At 38.4% G+C, this 19936-nt stretch overlaps 2 protein-coding genes across 4 annotated transcripts in view; one reads left to right on the top strand and one right to left on the bottom strand.

The window, feature by feature from the left end:
- Positions 1-1187, bottom strand: part of SHISA9 (shisa family member 9) — a 197363-nt gene extending 196176 nt beyond the window's left edge. The window contains exon 1 of the mRNA XM_014936545.1: positions 349-1187. Within this exon, the coding sequence (XP_014792031.1) occupies positions 349-518 (170 nt within the window). The 5' untranslated portion in view covers positions 519-1187. The remainder of the gene's footprint in view (positions 1-348) is intronic.
- A 218-nt stretch (positions 1188-1405) lies between these two features.
- The window catches only part of CPPED1 (calcineurin-like phosphoesterase domain containing 1), a 70248-nt gene continuing 51717 nt past the window's right edge, over positions 1406-19936 (top strand). Inside the window, exons 1-2 of one of the 3 annotated variants that reach the window (XM_014936547.1) lie at positions 1406-2312; positions 19628-19757. In XM_014936547.1, the coding sequence (XP_014792033.1) occupies positions 19721-19757 (37 nt within the window). In that variant the 5' untranslated portion in view covers positions 1406-2312; positions 19628-19720. Of the gene's footprint in view, positions 2313-11621; positions 11760-19622; positions 19758-19936 lie in introns of those variants that run through there. The other 2 variants (XM_014936548.1, XM_014936549.1) reach the window with 2 other exon arrangements.

The following is a 19936-nucleotide window of genomic DNA, read 5'->3' as shown; positions in this document are numbered from 1 at the left end:
CGCTGGCCCCCGCCTCACCCCCCTCAGCCCCGCGGCGGGGCCGGCCCCGCTCCCCGCCGTCCCTTACATAAGAGACTTCCCGCCCAGGCGGGCGCTCCCCACAGGTGCGTCTCCAAAAGCGCGGGAGCGCCTCCCCTCCCCCACGCGCCGCTGAGGGGGGTAACGGCCGTCGCGCGCCGGCCCGGGCGGCCTGAAGCTCGCGCAGCCCCCCCCTCAGCCCCGCGGGGCCCGGGCTGAGGCAGTTGCCTCAGGGGAGGAAGGCAGAGCGCCGGCGCCCGGTAAGTGGAGCGCTCCTTCTCCCGGTGACCGCTGTCTCGGCAGGCTAGCGGCTCTCCGAGACGGGCTTACCTGTGAGGCGAAGGCAGGTCCGCCCGGCGGAGCGGTGTCCATGGGGCCGCGCCTCCGCTAAGGCATGGGCGTGAGCGGGCGCTGCCCTCAGCCCGGCCCGCGGTGCACAGGTACGGCGTTACCGGCACCGCAGCCTTCAGAGCGGGGCTGCCGTTATGTCTGCTGAACATGAGCTGCCCCTGCACATCATTTATTTAGAAATCTTGTTATATTGTCAGGCAGGCAGGCTCCAGAGGACACGGTGAGGCTGCGGGTTGTTTGCGAGAAAGGGAATTAAAATAACTTCCCCCAAAACAGAGAACTGACTCTGGGAAAGACTTTTTAGTGATTCACTCCCCATCCCTTTTATTTAACTCCCTCATCTCCGTCGTTTGGTTTCGCGGTAACCTGTGCAAGTAGCAGTAACATTATCCTGAATACTATGCTGCCACCAAATGTAGGAAATAAGCCCATTATGGCGTGAGTTAACAGCAGGGCTGGTGCTTCAGGCAGCTTCCCTGTTCCATGGGGGTATGTCTGCGATATCCTCACAGCCTTGTGGGCTGCTGCTGTCCCTGGGGATTGGGGCTGGTGTGCTGGGCCCCGGCCATGGCACGCTACCCTTCCTCTCCCACCTGCTCTTGCCGGGGGGCTACATTGCTGCCGCACTTCAGGAACTTCGGCCAACTCCGTGTGGAGATTGTAAGTGGTAAATAAACAGAAAGGTGAGGCAGAGGACAAAGCAGACGTTTGGAATCGGAGAGGGCTGTAGTTAGCTAATTGCGATCCTTTGCCTTCTCTTAAAAATAGACTCTTAAGTACAGTGATGATTCCGCCAAACAGTTTGACAGTAAGCCTTGCATCCTTGTCCGGGAGGTAGGTTAGAAAGTCCCTTTATTTCTCAGCAGAGAAAAACAATCAGCCCCAGCCAAAACCAGCCTTTTTGGTTTTTAATATTTAATTCCTAAAACCTCCACCTCATCAACATCCCCTTTCAAGTCTCCTCTGAAATCATATCATTCCTCCCTTGTGTATACTTCTCTCTGCTATTATTTATTATTTAACACTTTGTGATGCAGTTTGTGCTGAAAATACTGCACAAAATGAATCTGTTCCATACTTATTATTGCATCTGGAGACGTTTAAGGTCCAGTCCTGTCAGGCGCTTAAGATTATGCAAGTTTCCCTGTTGATCTGACTGCTAAAAAGCTGCTTAAATATTTTGCATGATTAGTGCTATACATGTGCAGAAATAATAGCATCAAAAAATGATTTATTTTATGGGCTATTAATCCTGAGTAACTATGGTACAAGTTTCTTGTTGAGCTGAGTTCCTGGGGTTTCCTTAAGAATTCCCCTATAGCAAAAAAGCTCAAAGGATTTCGGCTAGATCATTTGCAGGATTTGGGTCCGTGTGATCAGAATCTGACCACATGGCATGTGGTTAAAGGGCCTTAAAAACCCATGTTTTCTATGGCACCATAAGACTTTGGATCAGACCCATAGAACCCAGAACTCATAAATCATATTACCCTAACTAGTCACGTTACTCCAGTTGTTATGCTCTGTGCCTGTTAGTCATATTAGCAGTGAAGTTATTTTAGCTCTACCATGTCTTAGAGTTCCAATGATGAACTAGAGCTTTTCTAGACTAGGACACAAACTCTTCTTACCAGACCTGCAGCAGTGTTTTTTAATGGCTTCATAGCATGCAGTTGAAAGAACACCTGCATGATCAAAATATAAAACCATTAAGAATAATAATGGAAACAAGAAAACTAGTTGAGAGAAATGGGTTTTACATGCAGTACTGAGGCACACCTGGGGACATTATGTGATTTCATAAAACTTTTCTTGATAAAGTCAGCCAATAAATTTCTAATGTATTTCAGTTGCCTTTATCAAGTTGAGAAACACGGAAGATTTCCCAGCTTAGCACCTTCGCCTTCCACTTTCAAGACTTCTCTTTTTGACATTGCTTTAAGGTAAGAATTACGTACTTTTCTATAGTTTTATGCCATAAGGAATGTATTTTGCCTCTGAAACAACTGAGAAGATGAATGTTTCAACTAGAACCTACACAGTTGTCTTTACTCAAGCACATATCCATTTAGTTAAGTGAAATACTTAATTTTATATAAGGTCTGTGCCTAAAATTAAGTATTTCTATTATATTTTCCTCTAATTTCTTTCACTTGTTTTCACTGAGATTTTCACATGTGGATCAATGGCAATGCTTGTTCAACTTCAAGCTAGAAAATAGGTGCTTTTTTCTGGTAAATCCTGTAGCAATATATAGCTGTGTCTCTGTGGAAGTTATATAAATGCATTACTGTATATGTGTGCACTACACATGTTCAATTCTCTATTTAATTGTATATACTCTTAGAAGTGATTCTTGCAGGTTTTTTATGTAAAGAAGAGAGTTTGAAAAAGAGTAAAATTAGGAAAGTTAATGAGTGAACCTGAATCTGAGATGGTGATAAATCTGAAGAATATAGAGCAACTAGAACATATAGAGCAATTGCAATAATCATGTTCCAAATTCTAGATTTCATTTTTATTAATAATAACAATGTTGATGCAACCTCTGAATATTTCCCAGGGACTGATTACCTGCTAAAGAAAACAGTACTTTGCTGAGCACTGAGTCAATGGAGCTTTCTAGCCAATCATTAATTCCTGAGCCATATAGCTCAATCATTATTAACGGACATTCCAGAGCTGTGAAAATCTGTCAAAAAAGCAGCTAGAGAGGTCTGATCTAAGGCAGTATTGATGTGAAAGGTATTTTCTGTTAAGAAATGTCATGTGGAGACTGGAATGAAGCTGTCAATGTCTGTTTCCTTGATAGTCATTTCATACTGTAATGGAATGTTTGGATGTATAGATACAAAATGTATTGCAGCTGGAGAACAAAAGAGATGATGATTCTAGTATAGCAGGCCAACTGGCAGCATGTTTGCAATCATGAGGCTTTAAAAGTACAGTTTAATGTTAGAAGGTGTCTGCCATTGAACAATAAGGTAGCTTGAGACATGAAAGGAATACCTTAGCAGACATGAGTTGAAGACGCAAAACATGTTTAACAGGGAGGCTACAAGTGACATGAGGCTTATAGAGACTGAAAACAGTCCCATGATGTACAAATATTATAATCAGCCTTGAATGACAACACAGAAGTTTGTTTTGAACACCTCTACGTTCTTGAATCAGCACAACATCGGAGAGCCCCATTTGCTTCTACTAAGTTTTGTCATTCCTCTATGAGGAGCACGCTTTCCCATTGGTATTAGGCTTGCTGGATGGTTAAAACGCAATTGGTTCTAGACCTTTCTTTTAGTTACACGGCTAACAGTTCATAAGCCTTTATTCTTTTAGCCAATAATTGTAATTGTTAGTATCATATCAGTGCAGCAATGTGTGAAATACCAACCTGAAGTGTGTTGACACTAAATACACTTCTCCTTTTAGAATTATTGAGCACACATCTTTTAAACTAACCTTTCTCTTTTCATTAAAAAAGATGCATTACAGATTGGGACAGAATGAGCTTGTTCTTATAATTTCATGAGTTCATAGCAACTTTAACTAGAACATCTTACAAACATGGAGTATTTTTTAGTTATTGTCATCAAGTCTGAAAAAGATACACTTTGCACATAGCAAAGGGTTCACCATTAAGTGATCTTAATGAGCTAGGAGGTGCTTCATGAATGAAAGAGCATGAGAAATTGTTTTTGTGGCTCACTGAGGAGGAAGATAATTTTTTGCAGTTCTACAATGTAGAAATTACCTTTATCACCTCATATTTTTCTCTTCAGTCCTCTTGTAAAACCACAGCTGTAGTAATTGCATGGACTGAGATTGGGGCAGGCAGTAATAATGTTCACATTTGGAGTGGACTTAATGAAATCCTGAGAGTTCTTGTAGCTTCAGTTTAATTCAAAGGAAATTCAGAAAAATTCAGATAAATTCAGAAGGTAAATTAAGTACTTCGAAATATACAAAAGGCAACACATGTATCCTGCAAATGTCTTCAGTATACAGCAGTGGAAAAAAACTGCCAAAATGTCTAAAACAGCTTTCAGCAGTATAGCTGAAAAACAAGTTGTGCCCTCAGGTTTGCCTGTTGCACAGCTATTCCTCTGATTCTGAACAAGGAAAACTGCCAGTCAGTTCCTCTCTGGCAAAACTGATGTTACTTTTGAATTGTAAGAGTATTGCAAGTACCTGTGAACGAGGTATGTTTCTGCTTGTTATAAATTAGACTGCCATGGAATTTAGATCTGGAATGATTGGCCAGGTGTCTGAGGATTACTGCAACTGACAAAGAAGGCTTTGTAGATCATTCCAAACTTGTGCCAATAAAATCTTTGTCTTGTTAACAAAAAAGAAAAGAAAGGCTGCAGAGGATCAAAAAAATTGGAACTGCTTTTGTATCTTTCCGATTGAAAACTCAACCACCTTTGTTCCCATGAGTTCAGCTTTTCAAGGCAGAGAGGAAGCCTTTCTAAATATGCCTAAAATAGCATTAAAAATTTTCAAGGTTAAAGTCAGTATAATAGGCTGTATGCTGTGCCTGAGCATAGAGAAGCTGTGCTTATACATAGAAGAGGACACAGAGCAGAGAAAATTTTCTAATCCATTGGTGTACGTTAGAACAGCTGAGGAGCTGATCTAATCAATACCTCTTCTAAAAATTCCTCCGTAACTGAGATTAAGAGGTAGACAAGTTTTAGCCTAGAATGAGCATTCTCCGGGCCTGGAACATCCATGGATGGAAGCCAGAACAGGAAGAAGTCAAATTAGTGAGTCAGTAACATTCTGTCAGTTTTAGCACTGTTAACCCTCACAGGCTATAGAAGTGAGCTGTAAACCTCAGAAATGAAGAACTTGCTCTTCACAGAAATGTAAAGTTACTGTATTACTTAACTAACAAAAGATTTTAGCCACCGTATATTTTGCATGTCTTCCAAAATGTACTGTCAGATAACCAAAATCAAAAGTTCTTACTGAACATTAGACCTTTTTAGTGTGCTTCCCTGATAATAAGCTTTAATGATGTCTCTCCATATCATTGTCACAACATGCCCATCCAAGGCTTGATGTATTCTGTATCTTACATACAGTAATAATATATAGATGTAGGAACTTTCAGATTTATGAAGAAAATTTCTCTGACAGTTCCATTTTTAAAGGATGCTAACTGTTAAAAGATGCTCAGGATTTTAAAATGTTAAGCCACAAATCAGCCTAAATAAGGGGTACAGACAAAGTAATAATGGCCTGAGTTCTGTGATACTTTTTTGATTATATGACAGTGCAGTTTTCATGTGGCTAACAGATTGACTTATGTGATTACCGTGTCTGGCCAAGAGTGTCAAATGTGGTTGCCAAAGATTAAATATCCACAGGCCAACTCAGTATCTACTGATTCAACAACTGTCTTTCTACTGATTTAAAATGGAAACTGCACTGGGTGATTTTGTTCAAGAGATGCTGAATAATCACAGCTTACTCTGAAATCACCAGATGTCTGAGTGGTCAGTACTTCTGAAAACCAGGTCACATATTTGAAAGCCCAATAATGAATTCAGAGACTAAATTTAGGCACATATGTTGGAAAATTGTTGATGTGCACAAATACATACACAAGTTCCAGACCACGCTTTTAGGCAGATGGTAACAACTGTCCCTTCTTGACTCCACTTGTCAGCCAATATAAAGAGCAGTACTAAAGCTGGCTGCAAAGGGATTTTGTTTCTATGTTCTCTAGCGTGATAGCCAGTGAGAAGAAATAATCTATCAACCAGGTGTACTGACAGATGGGTCAAAAAACCGTGAAGATCTCAAGGAGGAAAAGTAAATGCCATTTCTTATGTTTTCTTTCTAGAGAGCATTCTGATAATGTTGAAATATCATTGATATTTCTCAGTGCAGTGCAACCCTGTTATACCTACATACATGGAATATCTACCTAGACCATCTATTTAAGTATTGTTCTACACCTATCTTGAATGAAATGCATCAATCCAATCTCCTTGCTCTTTGTGTTATGTCGATAGTAAACTAAAAAGTAAATGCTTGCAGTAAATAATGTGTAGCAGAATATTTTTGATAATTTTTTTTACCGTGATTTTGTAACATGTATTTGCCTAGATTTTTATTTTTTTTATTATTGTGAAAGTGCAGTGACCCCACAGCTGGATAAATAATAGGACAAATAAAAGGTTTTTAGCTGTAATGTGAAATGCACATTAGGGAGTCTTGAGAAGTGGTGCAAAAAGATGCTGACAGCAGATTCTAGTGGTATCTGTTTGTTGTAGTGTTTACTTAAATCAGCAGATTATCTCTAACCTGCTAAATATAATCTAACGTTAATAACATATTTAGGATATCTGCTCCCTAACACATATACAGGAGATTATTGCAGACTACAATAAGGTTAAACACATTTTTAATACAAAACACTGGCACCTGAGAGTACAGTTTTCAGAATGGATTATTTGATCTGTATATTTATATAGGCAAATAACATTGGAGTAAAATGTAAAGGAGCTGTAAAAGGAATACTTGGGTATAATATGGAAATAATACATATATATATAGGGCCAGTTGTAACTGAATACTTGGTAAAAGGACAACTCACAATTTTCTTGGCTGTGTATAGGAATTAGTCTGTCATTCACTCCCACACACCTGACAGAAAGCTGGCCTCTTTAAAGTCAATTTATATACACCTTGAAGTTTTAAATATGATTTTCCAGTTTTACAAATTCTCCCTGTGAATATAGTGATTGTTCTTTTTAAAAAAAAAAAAAAAAAAAAAAAAAGGAAATTGCATGTAATTTCTATGCAAACTAGAACTGTTGAAGTAAGCCTTGATAATATGGTGAAGAAACAGATAATTTAGATGGCTGAACAATAGGATCACTTTCCTACATAAACAATGTAAGTATTTCAACACATAAAATGACCATAAGTGAAAAAGAGCAGATATCTCATAATACCCAATTATTTCACTTGTTTCTGTCATACTGTTTAGCTCAAGTTAAAAAACACCACTTGCGCAGCAAGATCAGAAATAGATCCTTCAGCAAAGCCTGAATCTGGGTCCAGTTTTCAGTCTTTTAATCTCATTGCAAAGGATTTTTTTAGTATTAAGTCTGTTGATTGGCATTAATTAATTACTGACAGCTGTACGCAAGGGACAAAGTCTTGACTCATTAGTGCTAAGAGGAATATTGCCATTTAATTCAATGGAGTGAAGATTCCAGTCTAAGGAATCAAGACTTAATAAGTTTATTCTTATTGAGATGTTCTTTATAGAACATAAAATTCCATTTGTTTCAATAAGGTCATTTTATAATGCTAGTGTTATTCATAAAGAAACCAAACCCAAAATCTACCATTAAAGGATACTGAAAAAAAACCCATAAACAAAAAGTTAAAGATAAAAATAACAAAGATAAGGGGCACATGCTGATGCCTATTAGATGAGAAAATCTAGAAATATTTAAGGAAATAATCTTTTTACATATAGTGCACCTTTAAGCTCCCATGCAGACAGCTATATATTGCTCAAAATGTGTTCAAACAGAATTCTGGTCTCCATGTCCAGCAGTACATTGAAGCCCAAGGGAGGCATGCTCTGCTGGCGGGGTGATAAGCACAGCTCTCTAGCACATATGCTGAGGGAAGCTGCCCGCACTACTAGGGACGCCAATAAAAATCAGCGGTGTATTCAACAGCCCTCGTTTCTACCTTCCTGCCACATCCAGCATAAGCAACTTTTCTGTGCCCTGGCAGTGTAAGGGGATGAAGGCTACTTCTTGCTGACTTTGTGACCTTTCACGACAGTTGCATCCCTCTGGGACAGGAAGAGTCATCTATAGACTGCAAACAGATAAAATTTTTTTGGCAGCTGGCATACAGCTGTGGAGTTCATTCTCTGATGATACTGAAACAATTACAAATATCAACTCCTTAAGAATAATATGTAATATCTCTTATTTTCACCTACCTGTTCCACAATAATAATAACAACAAAGCCATCCCTCCTAGGACATGAGGAGAAACTAGAGACCCTTTACTGTGATTACTCTTAGAGCTTGTAAAGGTGTTCTGATACCATGGTGATGAACGCAGTATAATCGCCAAGATAGATGATGGATCCAGCTGGCACTTCTCCCTCCTCCCACACACATCATGGTGCTCACCACAACAATTTTATGATTTTGTCCTAAAAATCTGTTGAGTCTTGTTGGTCGTTATGAATTTACTTGCAGAAACTGCAAAAATGCTCTCTTGACTTTGATTTAGTCTCGACTGTATGAGGTGCATGATTTTTTTCAGAAATGACACCCATATAGTATATTAATCTCTTGATAAAAAACTCCTCTAAAACCCTAGCTGATAAATAAATAAATGTGAGTTCTTTGTGTCGGCAAAAAAAAATATTTTATATACCTAGCTGTCTGCTCAGTCATCTTAGGCAAGTTTTAGCCAGAATGGTATTATGATGTTTGTTCAGGTGAGATTTATTGCTCAGAAGCTCAAACAGAAAGTCCCCTAAGTTAACTTCTACCTTTCACTTTTTATCTAGGATTTGTATGAAGATGAATTTTTTTGTTTTGTTTTGTTTTTATCTAGAAGATGAGATAAATTCTTGCTAGACTAAGCTATGTAAGAACCCAGAAATATTACAATTCTCTTAAGAAAGGAGAAGTGTGAAAAATAATAGCAATCTCATTAGTTCACAAAACATTTCTCAAGATACTTGCTAAACTGTAAGTTTCAAATAGTTTCAAATAGTAAGCATTGCTATTTTCAATTCTCAAATTCTTAATAGCTGCCCTGTCCAAGAATGCCATTGCACTTCACACTACTTTGTGTCCTTGCTGGCAGCATCATTGTAAGTCAAAGTCTGAGTGGGTGCGGACAGGGTGCTAATCTTTCACCTGTGGAAGTAGAATAAGGTATTCTCAGGAGTGAGAGGAAGAACTGTTGTGGGGAAACCATATGCCATTCTTCAAAGTTTATAAATCCGTTATTCAGTACATTAGGAGTTAAGGACATTTTTCACTGAGAGTGAAAAAAACATTTTTCACTGAGAAATTAATTTTGAACAGATTTTAGCTACTGAAAGACTTTATCTGATGCTTCCAAAACAATTATACTTCCAAAACTGGATGAAGTAGTAAATACTGGAAGAATATTGGTAGATGAAATACTAATGGTTCTAAATGGGACCAGGGCTCCTTTTAGCCAGGGTGAATTCTGCTCTTTATTTGCTTGAGTTGCAGAAATCTGATTAACCAAAGTTTATTCTAAAGCAAATTAGTGCTAAAGTGTGAAAATCAGAGCTCTGGGACTACTATCATAGCCTTATGCTAGCTTTCTTCATACAAAGAGTCCAATTAAGCAAACCTGGCAGAAGCTTAGAAGCAAGTATTCTCTGCTGGTTGTTATTAAGACAAAGGGTGCCTGTTTGCCCAATGAGGAGCTGAAGGGGAAAAATCAAGAGTGCAACACTAGAACCACAGATTTCTTCTGGCTTCAGAAGCCAAGAGGAAAGACTGGAAATTCTAGTACCAGTCTGTTTATCATATCATTATTTCTGGCTGACAGCAAGGTAACAGATGCTTCTTCAGGTCAGGGCTTCCCAGCCTGTTCCTAGACAAGCTTCCTATCCTTATCTACAGTATTTGGACTTCAAGTATTGTAGCATATCAAGTGCACAAACAGACCACGTACAGATCTCTCAATGCCTCAAAATGCACAATGGGAGGATCCCTACTACAGTTAGCAATTCTGGATTACAAAATCTGCACTGGGCAAGAAATTTAGCCTTATAAAAACAGTCAGTACAGTCCAAAATAAATTCCCAAAAGAAGGCCTGAGGCAGACAGAAGTTAGACAGAGTCTTTATGCTGATTCTCTGCACGGATTGCTCCTCCTTCTTGTTAGATAACTGGAAATATGCTGACTTGCATAACTAACTTGTTCATACGGTGTCATGGCTTGGGCTGGACTGGCCACTGAATGAATGACAGACACTCTCATTAATAAGAAAATAATGAAATATATACAATATATACAAAACCAGTATCGAGCTGCCAGGATGATGACCACGTCACCCACAGGCACTGGGGAAGTTCCATATTGGACTCAGTGACAGACAGGAACTGAACTGAGGAACTGGATTCAGGAAAGCACAGGTCAGGATCAAAGGCAGACAGAGTCCTCCTCAGATGCCGGCCATTGAAGAAAGAGACTGAATCCTTTGAACCCTCAATTTTTATACTGAGCATGAGGCAGATGGGATGGAATACCCCGTTGGTCAGTTTTGGCTCATCCATCCTCTTCCCTCCTCCCTGCAGGTGCAACCCCTTTATCCTTTTCTGCTTCCCACCCTCCAACAGGGCACATAACAAAGTCACCTGAGCCTGGCTGTTATAGCAATAAATATAAGCAGGAGCCTCTCTGCAGACCATTCCTTGGTATTCACTATAAACATCAGACCTTATATGCTAGAAGCAGACACTGTCTGAAAAATATGCCATTAATTTCAGAGTTAGAAGAGGCTTAACTGAAAAATAAAATTATTGAAAAGAAAATTGATTGTTTTACCTCAAACCAGGACATATGGCTATACATTTTATATTTAACAATATTTAGACTTTGTAGCTTGCCTGAAAATAAATATGTAAATTAACCTGATTTCCAGTTAAGTTTGACCTTCTTGTCAAATAGGCATATCACATCAAGATCTTCACCCACTGAATCAGATTCATTAATCACCCTTTTTATATATTATATACCTATTTTGTGTATGTACATATATATTGTATATACATAGATATACTTCTTCCCCAAAACCAGTTGCTCTGTTCCAAATGCCTGACTTTAAACTGTTTTTCCATAATGCCTGTCTTTCGGGGAAGAATCTCAAATGCCGACTCAGATAAACCTCTCTCTATAGGCCATATAGAGAATTAGATGCCCCAGAAGGATCAACGTGAAAGTCTGCACACTGAGTGGAAAACATGACAACCAACAATGAAGTGCTGACCACAGAGGTCTGTCTCACCCAGTGCTCTCTATGGACGTTAAATAGCTAGGAGAAGATAGCAAGCAGGTGCCTCTTCCTAATCAATTCAAGAATCTGGATTCTGAATTCTACTTTCATCTTCTCATCTTAAGAAGAACTTGTCCCCAGTTTCTTTTTTTTGTTTTTGTTTACTTAACAGAAACCATTAATAAAAGATGAAGATGCTAGTTCAGATTAATATAAGGAAGGACAGAAAAAGAAAGAAGAGGTTCTTTGGTGAGCAGAATAACATCTTGCTTACAGTCGTCACGGAAAGCCTAAATGTGAATCATTTGGACTTCACTTTGCTCTTCAAAACTGAAGTGGCAGGACAAGTGTGAGTACTACACCAACACTAGATATACTCCACTGCCTCTCCAATCAGTGATTACTTGTTCACATTCAAGGCCTTTCTTCAAGGTTTTCACTGGAGGACAATATAATTCTATGGCATCTGCAACTCAAAAGGTCACTGCATTCTCTGAAAACATTCTCAGTTATGGAAACTCATTGTGAAATGGGAGTAAGGAGATACCCCTTGAAAGTCTAAGCCTAAACACCAAAGATCAAAGCCTTGTTTATAAAGGAGTTGAATGTGATGTACCTTTTCCCTGGAAAGATTTCTTCCATTCATGTCAAGAAATAGAAAAGATTTACAAAGAAGAGACACATGCATAACCACTCATCTTACTGTGAATTTGCATGTTCTATGGATTTAATTAAAAGACAGTAGAAGTAAATTTATATTTTCTTGATACTGAAGTTAATTGGTAAATACCAACACCAATCAGCAATCTTACAATCTCTGCAAGAGCCTTGGCTAGGCTGTTAATATGCAACCACCACCAGCCTACACTCTACTAGGAATGATAAGCTCATATTTTTCTTACCTGATTTCATTCCATTCAGGAGCCCTGTAAATACACAGGAATGTATCATGGTTTTGATTTATGCATGTAACTCCAAATGACAGCATATACAGTGTGTATGCCATAGCTCCAGTTATTAGGAAAGTTTTCCGTTTCCACTTATCTTAGTTTTTATTTCCTCCCAGGCACTTATTATATTCTTCCTAGCATGCTGAGCTCTTCTAATGTTTAGAAATATTGTGGAACTGCAAAAAAGGCACAGTCAATTAATTCCTTCATTTGAATAATTAAACATTTTAAATACTCCCTCCATACCTTATGTTCAGCTATAGATATATTATTAATAGTAGCTTGTACTGTGTGCTGCAAGAGAATGTTAGGCACATAATTCCTAGAACCTGGGGAGGAGAACATTTCCTGACACTATGAATTTACGTACCCAATGACAAAGTTCTCTTGTTCTAATTCAAACATGTTTCACACTGTAATAATTACACCGTATGAATGTTGTGCTTTTTTTATGAAAAATTCAGCACAGTTAATTATTCAAAAAATTGTTATGGTTGATGAGTCCATCCCACTGTGTTCAACAAAAATGTTAATCGTGCTTCACTATTTTTAGGATGTTCCTGTTTTATCATTCATCCCAGTAGCTTAGTCTATAAAGTAAGACCATTGCATAGGTTCAAGACCATAGGTTTGTAGCCAGACTGTGTTGTCAGATGGGTGTTGTCAAAATGCCATGGTTAAACATGGTTTGTTACAACTCTGTTTGTTGAGTGCATCCCTATAGACAAATGGCCTTCAGCCGTTGGATTGGCATTATCTAATTAACCCACTATTGAACAACAGCATTCCATGAGTCTGCCGTGCTTGTTAAACAAGCCTGACTAGGCTTCATAGTAGTAAGGTCTTAGTTTTATCTGATTTTAAAGCTAGGGTGTCTGAAACAAAAATGGATAGAGCTGTTAATTTTGCAAGGTCACTGGGTAAATTTGCCACATTAAATTTGCTAAGCATTAAATGTAGCACTCTTCTCATTCTTAGCCTACAGAAGGCTAAGAATGTGTACAGAACATACAGCTTCTACATATTCGGTACTGCAAACATCAAGATGATCTTAATGGTTCCAGGTCATCTGGAGAAGAGCCACTTTTGTTAATTTCTTTATTTTGCCTGCTCTACAGAGGACGTATCTTTATTGTGATCATTGTTCAGCAAATATAGCAATGTATCAATAAGACCAAGCAATATTTCCACTAAAAACTTTTAGTTCTCCGTTGTTTTAAAACTAGAAGAAATTCAAAGAGTGGGAAGGCCACTTTTCTATCGTCAATTAAATTCTGCTTTTTTATATTTGGACATGGGACTCTGTTACATTTGTAACAGATCTAAAAAATATCGGAAGGTTAAAATATTAAAAGAACACCACTGTGGGAATACACAGTGTTCTGTGTCATTCATTTAGTTGTTATGAATAAGTACAACTGGAAGAAATCTGAAAAAAATAATCGCCAACACAGTGAAGGAGGAGAGTAGTTGAAGTGAAGGGTTGGTGTGAAACAGGTGGATTACTTTTGCCTTGTAGGGTGTGCAGTCCTGTCCTCATCTATTATTAATTTTGAAAGTAGCACCTTTGTGGTCCGTGTTATGTTTTCAGTCATAAATCAGACTCTGTGTGCCCTACGTGCATCCAGATTTTATCTCTTTTTACCCAAGGCCTGTAAAACACCTACAGATCTTTTGACCAGGAACCTGAAAGAAGTAGAAAATGTAATTTATTGCTGAGATAATACATGCTGAAAAATGGATCCTTCTGGTTATCTAATACTATCATTAACGGAAAAGGAAAGGTCTTTGAAATCCTGAGAAACAAAAGTACTAGACACAGCTGAAAGAGACTCCACACTGAAACATTAAAAAAATCAAGTACCATTTAATTTTCAAATCATATTTCCTACAAATTAAACTAAGAGGTTTGTAATAGCAATAATTACCTATTCAGCATCCTTCATCAGTCTCTGAACTAATTTTCTTCAGTCATTACTTGAGTGAAAAAAAAACTTAAATGGGTCATTTATGCTTAAATTAATCTGTGGTTTTCCTGGAGAACCTTCTTTGTTCATCTCCAGCTTTAATTACTGAAAAACATTTTGTTTTATAGAAATCTGTTGCAAAATAGATGCATCCTTCATAAGCATCCTGTTTCAGGAAGTTCAGTGACTGCTATATTAGTGACATTACAGATGGTAAAGTCAATTTTGGGATCTATTTCACATGCAAAACCTGGTACACAACATGAGTGAATACTAATGTGTAGAAGAGTTCTGTGAAGGTTTTAGTGGACATAAATCATTCTCTAAGACAGCAAAGATTCTCTCAACTGTTGATGCAATCTATAGGTAAGGCTGTATTTTGAGGGAAGAGTAGTGGCAGTCTGGGACCTGTGAAGGCCAGTCAACAAAAGAGTTCAGTTGCCCGATGGATGTATAACTATAGTTTCCACTTACACGGGGGACAGTTTTGCAGTGTCAAACCTCACTCTGTAGCAGAAGCTACAGCTTTGCAAAGCAGTATGACAATGGTTCCTCTTGCACAGTTTTTTTTGTAATCACTTTTCTTTTTTCCTCAGAGTAATCCGATGTCATTTCTTTATGTCCAGTTTGTTATATCCTGTCAGAATGGTGATGTACATGTGCTTCTCAAAAACATATTTGGTTAAACAAGTGAGCTGCAAAGAGCCTGCCTACTAAAATTTTGGTGACCAAAACCAAAATCATCTTTTATGAAAGAGGATCAATTCTCTTTATACAAGAAAGGAAGAAAAAGGAAGCATTTTTTTCAAAAAACCCAAATTGTTAGCATGTCACCTGTAATGTAAAAATTAGATTTTGCAGTCTGAAAAATAATTTTCTGCTTTGAGCAAGGAAACAGGGACTTGCCCAGTACATTTGCAATGCATTTTGAGTTAACCAATGTAACAGTTAAACAGGAATGTCCTTGTTGAATGCCTAGTTGAAAAAACCTCTAAGTGCTCTGATTGTTTATTGGATTTTAATACTGAAAGGATTGCTGCTGCTTTGATTTTTTTTTTTGGCAGAAATAGTAGCTGTGGTTAATGATCATCGGGTTTTTCTTTTTTTCTAATAAAATGTCGTTTATCAGCAAAGAAGGAGAAAGGAATCAGAGAGTCATGCATACAGATGCATAAACTAAATACTGCTGCTTCTGCCAGATTGCTGCTTTTGCTTGTACATTAATGGAAAATCTGTTTGTTTAAAAATAAGAAAATTCCAACAAGTCCAAGTTTTAGATCTAGCTGTAAAATAAAAGCTCTTACATCTAGATTTTTTTTCTTAGACCAAGACCCATAGTATATGCCTGAAGCCTGTAGTACTATAAAAACACACACGTATATATGTGTGTATATATACACACACTGAATAGTTTCTTCAAATCTATTTATATGTTAATTCCCTTCTATTTGTGACTGGACAGGTCTTGATGAGCAGCAGGAATCATAAGCTTTTGATAGTAGGTAAATGCTGTCCAATTCTGACTGGAATAATTCTGGAGAACATTTACGTCAGAAAGTTCTTAGGTAGTTCGAGATGAGATTACAGTCACTCACAAATTTTCTGCATAATTTTGGAAGCAGCTACTTCAATTAAAGCCTTATTTTTTCACCTAGCTCTAGCCCTGCTAGACCTCTATGCATTTTTTCTGTATCTAGCAGTTTCAATAAAAACTCGTGACCCAAATGTCCACGGCTCTTCAGGAATTGACACCTAATGTGTCAAAAATGTGCACCTGATCAAAAAATTGCTTCTGTTCTAGTGCTCTCAATCACTGGAGTCAATATTGGGCATGACTTTTGAATCTGCTGGCATCCCAGGTCTCAATTACTCAATGAAAGTGCAAGTGTATCTGAAAATTAAATCTCAGGATAGGGAAATCCAAAATCAGAGGCACCCTGAATGAAGGAGAACTCCTGAATACTTGGCAGCACACAAAACGGATGAGACATCTTACAAAAACGACCAGTAGATCTAGATAGAACCTGTATCTGTGTCAGAAATGGGAATTCAGTGTGCAAAACAAATTGAGTTAAATAGTGTGTTTAACTCATTACATCAACTTTTATATCTCTCATAGTTACAGTGATTCAAGGAATATATTACAGGTTTCTTGAACAAATGGAGCCTGCCCACACTAAATGAGTCAGATAAAAATCAATTACATTGTGGATTCTTAACTGTGGAAATAATCAATGTCATCATTGTTCCCTTCCTAGCAACAAAATATTGGTCCTGGTCAACCAATCTTTTTAAGTTTGTTTGTGCAAAACATTTTTAATATTTTTTATATTGTTATGTGGGCCCTTTGAAAATGGAAAGCCATTCGGTATCAAATATTAACAGGACCTTTTTTGTAACATTGATAAGCAGTCTTTAGTAATTAATTTATGATCACAGAATGTCAAAGGAGCAGACCTTAAGTTTTATCATATTCTGTAACAGTTCAGGCTTGGATTACTCCATTTATTTATACCGGCATAGTCATCCTGGCGTCTTTTACTCTCAGCAACAGAACGGGAGACAAAGACTACTACAAGATACTACTACAAGTTTTCAAAACTTACTGATTTTTAATCTGTTAGCTTTTCTGGGGAGAAGAATTGGAGGGGTATCATATGCCAAACCTTCCAAATGTTACATCTGCTAGGAATGCTGGCCTGTTGTAGGATTTATGGGAGCTGGAAGAAGAGATTAATAGAAAACAGACTTGATACATTGTATGCATTATTTATTTCAGCATGTGTAAGCCCATATTGTCTCTAAACAAATACAATGTTGTGATCGTTTTTATATCATCAAGTTTTATTAATTCCCATTTTTTTCTCTACCTTATCCCCCAAGGACTCATATATATCAGCATGCACTGAAAACAGATGTTGATAATCCTGTGTGTGTTGTTTACACCTCCAACCTTCATCGGATTCCCTGAATTCCAGATGGCAGATAGTCATTCTATTCTATGTATAAGATTAAAATGGTTTAGTTTCTGCATATCCGTCTGTGCTTTGTAATTTTAATTCCAGAGTCTAGACCAACCCTTTTCTGTCCTTTTCACCTTTTGCATTCTTTTGCGATTTATTGACTTCTTGTAATTTGCTGATAATAATAACCACTGCTGTGATTATTTTGCTCTTTATATGAATTGTTCATGAGATATAGCAAATTACTTGTTTCATTGCAACTTTATCTAGCTCTCTTGAAGGGTATACAATCGTACTTTCAATTGCAGTAAGAAATAGTGTCTGCTACTGGATTTTTCAGAACTTCCAAGTTGTTAAGAATTGTAAGGACTGGCAGAATGATCTATTGCATACTAGAATAAGTCTTAGAAGATCTGGACTGCTCAGATATGCACTATTCTAATCAGAGTAATTACTAAGCTGAACCTTATATAAGCATTTCCTTTTCAAAGCCTGCATTTCTCACGTTTTATCTATCTTATTTTTAATATACTGCATGCTGTTCCAGAATGTTATATTGTCCTCTGTATACTAACTCACACTTTTTAAAATTAGTATAATTATTCTCAATTTATATTCTGTAAGTAAGACCAGGCACGTGCTACTGTAAATTATTTATTCGGTGTCATTATATTCATGACACTCTGTATAACAAATGAAGTCCTATGATAAAATTCTGCTGCTTTATCTAGGCCTCATCTGGAATAAGTCCATGCAAATCTATAATTAAACTAACATAGATCAGTGGTAACTTTAAACGATTTAGTCATAGTAAAATGAGTTTAGCTGTATAGCATTTGGTCCATGATCTTGGCTTCAAAAATGCGTACTTTAAATTTGGCAGAGGAAAGGAAGCAGGAGAGAGCAGAAATCCCCCTCCTGCACACACAGTCCCCATCCACAGTTCTCACGTTTATATGCAAATGTTCCTTTATTTCTGCAGATGAAAACGCTTCTGCACTCAGGCTGCAAAATCACAAGAAAATTTGTTTAAGTTACAAAATGGAAATTTCTTGTGACATCCCTATTACTACATCAGCTTGAGTACTGTCTGTTGTATCAGAGGACCCCGTTAGAAGAGGAGACAACGTAGGTATCCTGCACGCTCACCATACTCCTCACCTAGCATCCCGAGGCTCATCCGTCACCCATCCTGCAAAGAGATCAAATACAGTTCTAACAGAATTTTGTAGAAGGGAGCCCCCTACACATGCCTAGAAAAAAAGAAGAGCTGTAAAGTTACAGAGATTTAGATAAATCTAGATCTTAGACTCCACATCTCTGCCAGGTCTGACTCAGTCTTTCAGATGTGCATACCTTAAGAAAACTGGTTGCCTTTAGCAACACAGGCAGGTTACAACAAAGGTGCTGATCAGAAGCTCAGGTCCCTGTGCTACAAAGCGACAGTGCACTGTTGTGCCGAAACAGTAATGTTCTCTCTACACTTTTTGGCCTGATCTTGATGGTACTTTACTTGCAAAAAGCATCCTGAATTTAGCTGAAGTCATGCAGCAGTTGTATATTCTGGTATGTGACTGCTCAGCCCTATTAAGCAGATGAGAAGGAAATGAAAAAAGGTCAAAATTCTCTTTGGATCATCCAGCCAATTGCTCTTACATTAGCATGAGCGGTTCTAGTGTCAGACTGTGATCACCTCTTCCTATGATGATGTTAGGATATTTAGATAAGCTGTACCTGAGAGTCAAACATACACTTCAGTATTTACTTGCTTAATGTACCAAATGCTGCCTCATAAAGAAGGGAATTGACAAAAATGACTTAATAAAAAAAGACTTCATCTAGCGCTTTACATCTAATGATCATCAAGCAGTTTACAAGCAGGAATGAAACGGTTTCCATTTGTGGATAATATCCCCATTTTACAGATGGAAAAATAATCCAGCCATAGGAATGCATTTCAGTTGATGACAGAAACCTTATCTAGTGCTTTGCTATAAATTTCACGAGGTGAATAAAAAGGCGCTCACAACGGGGCCCTGGAAAATCACCACCAAATTACCCTGCCTGTATTGCTAAGTCAGAAATGGACTCCAGGCCAGAAAAGATTAAGAAAACATTGTCTTGCAGTATCAGTGTTTGCATATCGGTTATTACCCGACGGTGTGGGCCGGTGCCCGGAGTCACGGCAGCCGTGCGGGCAGTGGTAGCTGCCCACCGCCAGCCCAGGCCGGGAGCAAGCCCCGAGGGCACAGACACACCCAGCCATTGATTTTTCCGTGTCACTTTTTTTTTGGTTTTCATGGAACATTTTTGTCTTTTCTCTTTTTCAAAGAGCAGCCGGTGGCAATGTCTGACTTTGTGAGTGCACTTGATGCTAAGATGAAATCTGAAATGGAGAACTCCTCTTCAAGGTATTGACGAAGATCCAGAATGCTTCTGGATGACGTCAACTTACTTCAGTTTACAGGTAGGAAAAAGTTGAATATATCGGTTTTTTATTATTATTCGTTTGAAACCCAGCGCCAGGTTCCACTCCCGGCGGCTGCACTCTCACACGCAGTCACCCCAGCCCTCCCGCGGCCGCCATGTCGCCGCGCCGCCCCCCGCTGCCCCCGGCCCCCGCCGCCTCCCCAACCTGGCGGGCCC

The sequence above is a fragment of the Calidris pugnax genome, unplaced genomic scaffold (genome assembly GCF_001431845.1).
Source record: "Calidris pugnax isolate Ruff unplaced genomic scaffold, ASM143184v1 scaffold17, whole genome shotgun sequence".
NCBI lineage: Eukaryota > Metazoa > Chordata > Aves > Charadriiformes > Scolopacidae > Calidris > Calidris pugnax.
Note: the sequence above shows the minus strand (reverse complement) of the source record. Positions and strands in the feature narration are given on the sequence as shown.